General features: G+C 40.4%; 1 protein-coding gene across 5 annotated transcripts in view; it reads right to left on the reverse strand.

The window, feature by feature from the left end:
* Nucleotides 1-12523, reverse strand: part of LOC106575497 (phospholipid-transporting ATPase ID) — a 68021-nt gene that overhangs the window by 54231 nt on the left and 1267 nt on the right. For 3 of the 5 annotated variants that reach the window (XR_006759941.1, XR_006759940.1, XM_045698666.1), the window contains exon 1: nucleotides 1-493. This exon is cut by the window's left edge and continues 171 nt beyond it. The exons of 1 other annotated variant lie outside the window; for it this stretch is intronic. Coding sequence is in view for 1 of the 4 variants with exons in the window: in XM_045698679.1 (XP_045554635.1) it covers nucleotides 8458-8482 (25 nt within the window). In the remaining 3 variants the exon portion in view is untranslated. Of the gene's footprint in view, nucleotides 494-8457; nucleotides 8526-12523 lie in introns of those variants that run through there. One more of the 5 variants, XM_045698679.1, reaches the window with a different exon arrangement.

The following is a 12523-nucleotide window of genomic DNA, read 5'->3' on the forward strand; positions in this document are numbered from 1 at the left end:
GGTTCTGCTGAGCATCTTGCGCAGAGACAGACAGATGCTCCGGGAGCTGCACCGAACACACTCAGTCCAGTCCTGTCCCGTCTGCGTCTCCGGTTATAGATTAGGAGCGTCTCATACCATTACCGCTTCTCTCCCCCTCCCCCTCTCACCCGCTCTCTCTCTCACGTCTCTCTCTCTCTCTCTGCTGCAGAACCGCTGAGGTCATTGGCTGTGATGCTGTGCTGCCAGCTCCACTCTCTCTGTGATGCTGTAAGCGGTGCCTTCATGTCACTATTAATGAGATGCTGACGGTGCCGTTACCGCACCGTAAATGACTGGAACCTGCAGCATCTTCATCAGAGCCTGTCGCCAAGTCTAATGATGGAACGTTGTGTTTCTTTTCAACAGGCTAAAGACCAAGTGTTTGAATGTAGGGGGCATCACAATGTTATGCCATAGAACCTTTAGGCTACATGACTCTGATTCCACTGATTAACTTTAGTAATGTTAAATAACATTACACCACTCTGATTCCACTGATTAACTTTAGTAATGTTAAATAACATTACACCACTCTGATTCCACTGATTAACTTTAGTAATGTTAAATAACATTACACCACTCTGATTCCACTGATTAACTTTAGTAATGTTAAATAACATTACAGACTCTGATTCCACTGATTAACTTTAGTAATGTTAAATAACATTACACCACTCTGATTCCACTGATTAACTTTAGTAATGTTAAATAACATTGCACCACTCTGATTCCACTGATTAACTTGAGTAATGTTAAATAACATTACACCACTCTGATTCCGCTGATTAACTTTAGTAATGTTAAATAACATTACACGACTCTGATTCCACTGATTAACTTTAGTAATGTTAAATAACATTACACCACTCTGATTCCACTGATTAACTTTAGTAATGTTAAATAACATTACACGACTCTGATTCCGCTGATTAACTTTAGTAATGTTAAATAACATTACACGACTCTGATTCCGCTGATTAACTTTAGTAATGTTAAATAACATTACACGACTCTGATTCCGCTGATTAACTTTAGTAATGTTAAATAACATTACACGACTCTGATTCCACTGATTAACTTTAGTAATGTTAAATAACATTACACCACTCTGATTCCACTGATTAACTTTAGTAATGTTAAATAACATTACACGACTCTGATTCCGCTGATTAACTTTAGTAATGTTAAATAACATTACACGACTCTGATTCCACTGATTAACTTTAGTAATGTTAAATAACATTACACGACTCTGATTCCACTGATTAACTTTAGTAATGTTAAATAACATTACACCACTCTGATTCCGCTGATTAACTTTAGTAATGTTAAATAACATTACACGACTCTGATTCCACTGATTAACTTTAGTAATGTTAAATAACATTACAGACTCTGATTCCACTGATTAACTTTAGTAATGTTAAATAACATTACACCACTCTGATTCCGCTGATTAACTTTAGTAATGTTAAATAACATTACACGACTCTGATTCCACTGATTAACTTTAGTAATGTTAAATAACATTACACCACTCTGATTCCACTGATTAACTTTAGTAATGTTAAATAACATTACAGACTCTGATTCCGCTGATTAACTTTAGTAATGTTAAATAACATTACACCACTCTGATTCCACTGATTAACTTTAGTAATGTTAAATAACATTACACCACTCTGATTCCGCTGATTAACTTTAGTAATGTTAAATAACATTACACCACTCTGATTCCGCTGATTAACTTTAGTAATGTTAAATAACATTACACCACTCTGATTCCACTGATTAACTTTAGTAATGTTAAATAACATTACACGACTCTGATTCCACTGATTAACTTTAGTAATGTTAAATAACATTACACCACTCTGATTCCACTGATTAACTTTAGTAATGTTAAATAACATTACACGACTCTGATTCCGCTGATTAACTTTAGTAATGTTAAATAACATTACACCACTCTGATTCCACTGATTAACTTTAGTAATGTTAAATAACATTACACCACTCTGATTCCACTGATTAACTTTAGTAATGTTAAATAACATTACAGACTCTGATTCCGCTGATTAACTTTAGTAATGTTAAATAACATTACATGACTCTGATTCCACTGATTAACTTTAGTAATGTTAAATAACATTACACCACTCTGATTCCACTGATTAACTTTAGTAATGTTAAATAACATTACACCACTCTGATTCCACTGATTAACTTTAGTAATGTTAAATAACATTACACCACTCTGATTCCACTGATTAACTTTAGTAATGTTAAATAACATTACATGACTCTGATTCCGCTGATTAACTTTAGTAATGTTAAATAACATTACAGACTCTGATTCCGCTGATTAACTTTAGTAATGTTAAATAACATTACACCACTCTGATTCCGCTGATTAACTTTAGTAATGTTAAATAACATTACACCACTCTGATTCCGCTGATTAACTTTAGTAATGTTAAATAACATTACACCACTCTGATTCCACTGATTAACTTTAGTAATGTTAAATAACATTACACGACTCTGATTCCGCTGATTAACTTTAGTCATGTTAAATAACATTACACCACTCTGATTCCACTGATTAACTTTAGTAATGTTAAATAACATTACATGACTCTGATTCCACTGATTAACTTTAGTAATGTTAAATAACATTACACCACTCTGATTCCACTGATTAACTTTAGTAATGTTAAATAACATTACACCACTCTGATTCCGCGGATTAACTTTAGTAATGTTAAATAACATTACAGACTCTGATTCCACTGATTAACTTTAGTAATGTTAAATAACATTACACCACTCTGATTCCACTGATTAACTTTAGTAATGTTAAATAACATTGCACCACTCTGATTCCACTGATTAACTTGAGTAATGTTAAATAACATTACACGACTCTGATTCCACTGATTAACTTTAGTAATGTTAAATAACATTACACGACTCTGATTCCACTGATTAACTTTAGTAATGTTAAATAACATTACACCACTCTGATTCCGCTGATTAACTTTAGTCATGTTAAATAACATTACACGACTCTGATTCCACTGATTAACTTTAGTAATGTTAAATAACATTACACGACTCTGATTCCGCTGATTAACTTTAGTAATGTTAAATAACATTACACCACTCTGATTCCGCTGATTAACTTTAGTAATGTTAAATAACATTACACGACTCTGATTCCACTGATTAACTTTAGTAATGTTAAATAACATTACACCACTCTGATTCCACTGATTAACTTTAGTAATGTTAAATAACATTACACGACTCTGATTCCGCTGATTAACTTTAGTAATGTTAAATAACATTACACGACTCTGATTCCGCTGATTAACTTTAGTAATGTTAAATAACATTACACGACTCTGATTCCGCTGATTAACTTTAGTAATGTTAAATAACATTACACGACTCTGATTCCACTGATTAACTTTAGTAATGTTAAATAACATTACACCACTCTGATTCCACTGATTAACTTTAGTAATGTTAAATAACATTACACGACTCTGATTCCGCTGATTAACTTTAGTAATGTTAAATAACATTACACGACTCTGATTCCACTGATTAACTTTAGTAATGTTAAATAACATTACACGACTCTGATTCCACTGATTAACTTTAGTAATGTTAAATAACATTACACCACTCTGATTCCGCTGATTAACTTTAGTAATGTTAAATAACATTACACGACTCTGATTCCACTGATTAACTTTAGTAATGTTAAATAACATTACAGACTCTGATTCCACTGATTAACTTTAGTAATGTTAAATAACATTACACCACTCTGATTCCGCTGATTAACTTTAGTAATGTTAAATAACATTACACGACTCTGATTCCACTGATTAACTTTAGTAATGTTAAATAACATTACACCACTCTGATTCCACTGATTAACTTTAGTAATGTTAAATAACATTACAGACTCTGATTCCGCTGATTAACTTTAGTAATGTTAAATAACATTACACCACTCTGATTCCACTGATTAACTTTAGTAATGTTAAATAACATTACACCACTCTGATTCCGCTGATTAACTTTAGTAATGTTAAATAACATTACACCACTCTGATTCCGCTGATTAACTTTAGTAATGTTAAATAACATTACACCACTCTGATTCCACTGATTAACTTTAGTAATGTTAAATAACATTACACGACTCTGATTCCACTGATTAACTTTAGTAATGTTAAATAACATTACACCACTCTGATTCCACTGATTAACTTTAGTAATGTTAAATAACATTACACGACTCTGATTCCGCTGATTAACTTTAGTAATGTTAAATAACATTACACCACTCTGATTCCACTGATTAACTTTAGTAATGTTAAATAACATTACACCACTCTGATTCCACTGATTAACTTTAGTAATGTTAAATAACATTACAGACTCTGATTCCGCTGATTAACTTTAGTAATGTTAAATAACATTACATGACTCTGATTCCACTGATTAACTTTAGTAATGTTAAATAACATTACACCACTCTGATTCCACTGATTAACTTTAGTAATGTTAAATAACATTACACCACTCTGATTCCACTGATTAACTTTAGTAATGTTAAATAACATTACACCACTCTGATTCCGCTGATTAACTTTAGTAATGTTAAATAACATTACAGACTCTGATTCCGCTGATTAACTTTAGTAATGTTAAATAACATTACAGACTCTGATTCCACTGATTAACTTTAGTAATGTTAAATAACATTACACCACTCTGATTCCACTGATTAACTTTAGTAATGTTAAATAACATTACATGACTCTGATTCCGCTGATTAACTTAAGTAATGTTAAATAACATTACACGACACTGTAATAAAGTGATCATATGATGATATTGGGAATTGGATGCAGTACATCTTCAACGTGCTACTGCATTATTGGGTAGCCTAATCAATTCCTTGGACCTGCCTTCCCTGGCACCAATTACATAAACATTGTCCTCCTCACAATAACACAGAGAAGCTGTCTCTGCATTACATAATCACCAAGGCTGTCCGTTTGCAGAGGGTTTGAACCAATAGCAGGCTGTCGTTGATGTTGTCAGGGCAACTGCCTCTGCAGGGGTGTGAGTGAAGCAGGTCACTGCAGGGAGAAACTGGGTGCCATCTTGGATCTAGCCATGAGGAGGGAGATGCAGCTGTGCTGGCATATGGAGCCAAGCTGACTCTCACAGCAGCCCAGTTGCCTGAGAGTTGGTAAGGAATGGGAGAGGAGAGGAGACTGCAGCGGGGATAAAGAGTTCTGGGCACGTGCAGTGTGAGGGGAGTCTCGTGGCATTAGAGGACACATCCAGACTGCTAAACACACACTTCTCTCTGATTTATACACACACATTCACACACACACACACGTGCTGCCACAGATCCATAAAAAGGCTTTTAACATTCCCTCGCTGTTGAACTGTGTCATAAAGTAAACACACACACACATTCGGCAGATGACCTTGGCTTGGTCATGTAATTCCAGAAACAACTTGAATGTGCTTAGAGCCTCTCCAGTACTTACTGTCTGCTTCTCTGACCTACTGTTCTGAATACAGCCTCTACAGTACTTACTGTCTGCTTCTCTGACCTACTGTTCTGAATACAGCCTCTCCAGTACTTACTGTCTGCTTCTCTGACCTACTGTTCTGAATACAGCCTCTCCAGTACTTACTGTCTGCTTCTCTGACCTACTGTTCTGAATACAGCCTCTCCAGTACTTACTGTCTGCTTCTCTGACCTACTGTTCTGAATACAGCCTCTACAGTACTTACTGTCTGCTTCTCTGACCTACTGTTCTGAATACAGCCTCTACAGTACTTACTGTCTGCTTCTCTGACCTACTGTTCTGAATACAGCCTCTACAGTACTTACTGTCTGCTTCTCTGACCTACTGTTCTGAATAAAGCCTCTACAGTACTTACTGTCTGCTTCTCTGACCTACTGTTCTGAATACAGCCTCTCCAGTACTTACTGTCTGCTTCTCTGACCTGCTGTTCTGAATACAGCCTCTACAGTACTTACTGTCTGCTTCTCTGACCTACTGTTCTGAATACAGCCTCTACAGTACTTACTGTCTGCTTCTCTGACCTACTGTTCTCAATACAGCCTCTACAGTACTTACTGTCTGCTTCTCTGACCTACTGTTCTGAATACAGCCTCTACAGTACTTACTGTCTGCTTCTCTGACCTACTGTTCTGAATACAGCCTCTCCAGTACTTACTGTCTGCTTCTCTGACCTACTGTTCTGAATACAGCCTCTACAGTACTTACTGTCTGCTTCTCTGACCTACTGTTCTGAATACAGCCTCTCCAGTACTTACTGTCTGCTTCTCTGACCTACTGTTCTGAATACAGCCTCTACAGTACTTACTGTCTGCTTCTCTGACCTACTGTTCTGAATACAGCCTCTACAGTACTTACTGTCTGTTTCTCTGACCTACTGTTCTGAATACAGCCTCTACAGTACTTACTGTCTGCTTCTCTGACCTACTGTTCTGAATACAGCCTCTACAGTACTTACTGTCTGCTTCTCTGACCTACTGTTCTGAATACAGCCTCTCCAGTACTTACTGTCTGCTTCTCTGACCTACTGTTCTGAATACAGCCTCTACAGTACTTACTGTCTGCTTCTCTGACCTACTGTTCTGAATACAGCCTCTACAGTACTTACTGTCTGCTTCTCTGACCTACTGTTCTCAATACAGCCTCTACAGTACTTACTGTCTGCTTCTCTGACCTACTGTTCTGAATACAGCCTCTACAGTACTTACTGCCTGCTTCTCTGACCTACTGTTCTGAATACAGCCTCTACAGTACTTACTGTCTGCTTCTCTGACCTACTGTTCTGAATACAGCCTCTACAGTACTTACTGTCTGCTTCTCTGACCTACTGTTCTGAATACAGCCTCTACAGTACTTACTGTCTGCTTCTCTGACCTACTGTTCTGAATACAGCCTCTACCAGACGATCACTACTCCAGTCTCCACATGACAGAGACATGAGTCTGCTGCAACACTGTCCAGGAAGTCCAGTCTGATTCTCAGAGACACAACAACATGTGGAGTTGCTACATCCATTTTTGGACTCACAAATGAATCCTATGCCTCATGAGCTTAGTTCAACTGTCGTACCCCATCAGAACCCAGAATATAACTTTGTTTTATCCCAATGTTTGTAAACAATATACATGTAAACAAACACACCTATAATTTTGATAGCATGGATGGTCAGTCCTTGCATCCATACCTCTTTCTATGAATTTGAGAGTGGTTACATTTCTCAAGGCCCGTCCATCAATTTTCAAAACACAGACCATCAAAAAATCGGTGTTTTAAACAATTTCACCTGCGTTTTAAATGGAAAGTCAACAGTGTTTTTCTGCTTCAACAGAGTGATCAGGTACGTGAAGCTATATATTTCATACACAGAAAATACATTAGTACAAAACGTTCGGCAGAAAATAGCTTCCCTGTCATCAGACAACAGAAGTGCAACTCTATTTGGCAGCAGCCACACAAGTAAATGAGCTTACAATGAAAAAGCAACCTATTTTTGGCAAAAACGATGCATGGACATCGTTTTTCTAATTTTTATTTTGTTTTATTTGACCTTTATTTAACTAGGCAAGCCAGTTAAGAACAAATTCTTATTTTCAAAGATGGCCTAGGAACAGTGTCTATCATAGAAAGAATGTAGCCTGCTACATGTCCTGATGTTTTGATTGAAGTTCCTCTTGCATTTGACAGGAGAAAACTAGGCTCCAACGAGACAAGTACCAGAGAAAAGTTCCACCATATCAGTCAGAACACTGTCTGTTGATAGAACGCCTGTTTGTCAATTCTCATCCGAGTGAAGAAGTGCAACTGAAGCACAAAATGAGTCTGATGCTGAGCAGAAATGACAATAAGAAGCATGTTAAATCTGTGTTTTCAAAACGCAACAAGATATTTCTTATCTGTTTTATCTTTTTGTATGCGTTAAAAACGCAGTATTCTGCATTAACGCAACCCCTGGCTTTTTACCAAAACAGAGGCTGGGTACCGCTTTGCTACTGTTTCAATTAAAGATTGATCCTTTAAAGGAAATGATCATCAGATACTACAAGAAGTACACGTTAGTGATAAGCAACCCTGACTGACTCTCATGTCTCTTGGCTTTAGCTCAGTAGGTTGGGGTTGTTGTGGAGAGGAGGAGGTCAAAGGAGGGTGAAGGGTAGCTGAGGTGGTTTGGTGAACTACTCTAGCAGGATGAGTGTCCTTGTCTGACTCCTGAAGACTCATGGAGCCTGATCTTTAGCTTGGTGGGCTAACACACCACATCAACTACAGCAGAACAGCTGGGATTAAAGGGTTGGAACAGGTGACTGACCTGGAGGAGGTCTCTCTTTGAACATCTCCACTCTGTTGTTGACCCTCCACTATGGCCCATGGGACTGTCTACAGGAGGAGAGGAGGGGGAGGAGAGGAGAGGAGGGGGGAGAGGAGGAGGAGAAGAAGAGGAGGGGGGAGAGGAGGAGGAGAAGAAGAGGAGGAGGGAGAGGAGGAAGAGGGAGAGAAGGAGGAGCAGAAGAGGAGAGGAGAGGAGGGGGGAGAGGAGGAGAAGCAGAAGCAGAAGAGGAGGGAGAGGAGGAGGAGAAGAAGAGGAGGAGGGAGAGGAGGAGGAGAAGAAGAAGAGGAAAACAAAAGAAAAACAATGTCAACATCCAGGGTATTCAGAGTCAGACATGAGGTAATACACTTAGTGAGGGACCTGAATGATATGGCAGGATTTTGACCCAGACAATGTGAAGTCTGTTGTTCAGACCTCTTATTTGAATGCACTTACTGTGATGTGCATGTAAAGAAAGCGTCCTTATGTTTCAAAAGGAATACTTTGTTGATTTTGAAATGCAAGGACACTATTTCTCAAGGACACTATTTATCAAGGACACTTTATTATATGGGCCTATCTGAGCAGCTTTGCCCTCCACTCTCTTGTGTTCTAAGTGGCTCTGAATAAGAACATGTTAAATGACTATCATGTAAATGTGACTGCTGAGCTGCAGGTGTTACAGTCAGGGTTAGGCCTTGAGAGAAACGGAGAGAGGAACTGATCTCTCCTCCAAGCCAGAGAAACACTCATACTGATAGAGTACGGACACACAGGGGATATGTTTAGAAAAGGGGATCTTTAAACATATCAACTGATCTGCATCCACCAGATGTATGTGAATCTGAAACTAACAAACTGAACTAACCCCAAGAGACCCTTCCTCTCTTACTAGTTTACTGAACTAGTTGGTACGATACACCAGAACACAAATCCAACAGAACATTGAAACAGTAGCAAGTCTAAGGCTCAAGGTAAAAAGGATGTTGCTTGTGAGGTTGAGTTCAGATCAACAGATGACTATCTAAGTAATGAGCTAATTGTGATGAAGGGTAAAGAAATGTCAGTAAGGTAAAGCATTGGGGAGAGCTAGAGCCAGTCAGTCAGTCAGCCAGCCAGCCAGCCAGCCAGCCAGCCAGCCAGCCAGCCAGCCAGAGCCAGCCAGCCAGCCAGCCAGCCAGCCAGCCAGCCAGAGCCAGCCAGAGCCAGCCAGCCAGCCAGCCAGCCAGCCAGCCAGCCAGCCAGCCAGAGCCAGCCAGAGCCAGCCAGCCAGCCAGCCAGAGCCAGCCAGCCAGCCAGAGCCAGTCAGTCAGCCAGCCAGCCAGCCAGCCAGAGCCAGCCAGTCAGCCAGCCAGCCAGAGCCAGCCAGCCAGCCAGCCAGCCAGCCAGCCAGCCAGCCAGAGCCAGTCAGTCAGTCAGCCAGCCAGCCAGCCAGCCAGCCAGAGCCAGCCAGAGCCAGCCAGCCAGCCAGCCAGCCAGCCAGAGCCAGCCAGCCAGCCAGCCAGCCAGCCAGAGCCAGTCAGTCAGCCAGCCAGCCAGCCAGCCAGAGCCAGCCAGTCAGCCAGCCAGCCAGAGCCAGCCAGCCAGCCAGCCAGCCAGCCAGCCAGCCAGAGCCAGCCAGCCAGCCAGCCAGCCAGCCAGAGCCAGTCAGTCAGCCAGCCAGCCAGCCAGCCAGCCAGAGCCAGCCAGTCAGCCAGCCAGTCAGCCAGCCAGCCAGTGTGAGGTCACTATCCCCCGACATCAGACTCCAGGACTATAGTAAGACAGGACTCATAATTCACTGAGATTACATGCCTCTATAACAGCCACACACACGCATACGCACTGACTTATGCACAACCCACACACACAGACAGACGTACGCATGCACAACCCACACACACAGAGAAAGGGAGAGAGAGAGAGAGAGAGAGAGAGAGAGAGAGAGAGAGAGAAGGAGAGAACAGAACCTGTCCATCTGCGGTAATGAGGAAATGCCATTTAGACATTTCTCATTAACAGTAGGTGTCTGTGAGGCGTTACACTGGCCCTCTGGCTGATAGGTCAGGTACGTCTCCTACAGTGGTTGGTGTTACACCACTGGCATAGAGACATGTTTGGAACTGTTGTTTAGAACTGTTGTTTGGAACTGTTGTTTAGAACTGTTGTTTAGAACTGTTGTTTAGAACTGTTGTTTAGAACTGTTGTTTAGAACTGTTGTTTGGAACTGTTGTTTAGAACTGTTGTTTGGAACTGTTGTTTGGAACTGTTGTTTAGAACTGTTGTTTAGAACTGTTGTTTGGAACTGTTGTTTAGAACTGTTGTTTGGAACTGTTGTTTGGAACTGTTGTTTAGAACTGTTGTTTAGAACTGTTGTTTGGAACTGTTGTTTAGAACTGTTGTTTAGAACTGTTGTTTAGAACTGTTGTTTGGAACTGTTGTTTAGAACTGTTGTTTAGAACTGTTGTTTAGAACTGTTGTTTGGAACTGTTGTTTGGAACTGTTGTTTGGAACTGTTGTTTGGAACTGTTGTTTAGAACTGTTGTTTGGAACTGTTGTTTGGAACTGTTGTTTAGAACTGTTGTTTAGAACTGTTGTTTAGAACTGTTGTTTAGAACTGTTGTTTAGAACTGTTGTTTAGAACTGTTGTTTAGAACTGTTGTTTAGAACTGTTGTTTGGAACTGTTGTTTGGAACTGTTGTTTGGAACTGTTGTTTGGAACTGTTGTTTGGAACTGTTGTTTAGGACTGTTGTTTAGGACTGTTGTTTAGAACTGTTGTTTAGAACTGTTGTTTAGAACTGTTGTTTAGAACTGTTGTTTGGAACTGTTGTTTGGAACTGTTGTTTGGAACTGTTGTTTGGAACTGTTGTTTAGAACTGTTGTTTGGAACTGTTGTTTAGGACTGTTGTTTAGGACTGTTGTTTAGGACTGTTGTTTAGAACTGTTGTTTAGAACTGTTGTTTAGAACTGTTGTTTAGAACTGTTGTTTGGAACTGTTGTTTAGAACTGTTGTTTAGAACTGTTGTTTAGAACTGTTGTTTGGAACTGTTGTTTAGAACTGTTGTTTAGAACTGTTGTTTAGAACTGTTGTTTAGAACTGTTGTTTAGAACTGTTGTTTAGAACTGTTGTTTAGAACTGTTGTTTGGAACTGTTGTTTAGAACTGTTGTTTAGAACTGTTTTGTGTCAAAGCTTTAATACTGTTAAGTGGTCTCCTCATCTCCTTTCCTTCATCTGTACTGATACTGTAAGAAAACAAAGGGTGGATGAAATGATTTCTGTATTTTGATCCCTATGGTTGGGGTTAGGATTAGGGGATGGTAAACTGATCCTAGGTCTGTATCTACAGGCAACGTCTAGGGTTCCAGAGCTGGTAGACTGAGGGAGATGGTGGTCGGGCTTAAATCAATAGTCCACAGAAAGAACTGCTCTCTGAGTGGGACAGATCAGCTTTCAGATACATACACCAGTCTCTATCTCTCTCTCTCTCTCTGTGTACATTCTGTTCCTCTCTCCCCCATCTCCTATACCTCTCCGTTCATCTCACCAATTCCCTCCATACCTACCTCTCTTTCACCAATCCCCTGTCTCTTTCTGCTCTCTTCTCTCCACTCATAACCTTCCTCCTTTTTCTCCCACTGTATATTTACAGATCAAAACAGGACAAGCGAATGGTTTGGGCTGAGTGCCAGATGAAACAATATGAAATGAACAGAAACTACCAGCCCTCCCTCCCTTTCCCACTCTCCTTCAGGCTCCTTGTATAACCCTGTGGACTGCAGTGCCCTTATGGCGGGCAGGTAGGGCCGGAATGAGGCAGGTAGGGCCGGAATGAGGCAGGCAGGGTTGGAATGAGGCAGGCAGGGCCGGAATGAGGCAGGCAGGGTGGTAGGACCGGAATGAGGCAGGTAGGGCTGGAATGAGGCAGGCAGGGCTGGAATGAGGCAGGCAGGGCTGGAATGAGGCAGGTAGGGCTGGAATGAGGCAGGCAGGGCTGGAATGAGGCAGGCATGGCTGGAATGAGGCAGGTAGGGCTGGAATGAGGCAGGTAGGGCTGGAATGAGGCAGGCAGGGCTGGAATGAGGCA

The sequence above is a fragment of the Salmo salar genome, chromosome ssa02 (genome assembly GCF_905237065.1).
Source record: "Salmo salar chromosome ssa02, Ssal_v3.1, whole genome shotgun sequence".
NCBI classification, from domain to species: domain Eukaryota; kingdom Metazoa; phylum Chordata; class Actinopteri; order Salmoniformes; family Salmonidae; genus Salmo; species Salmo salar.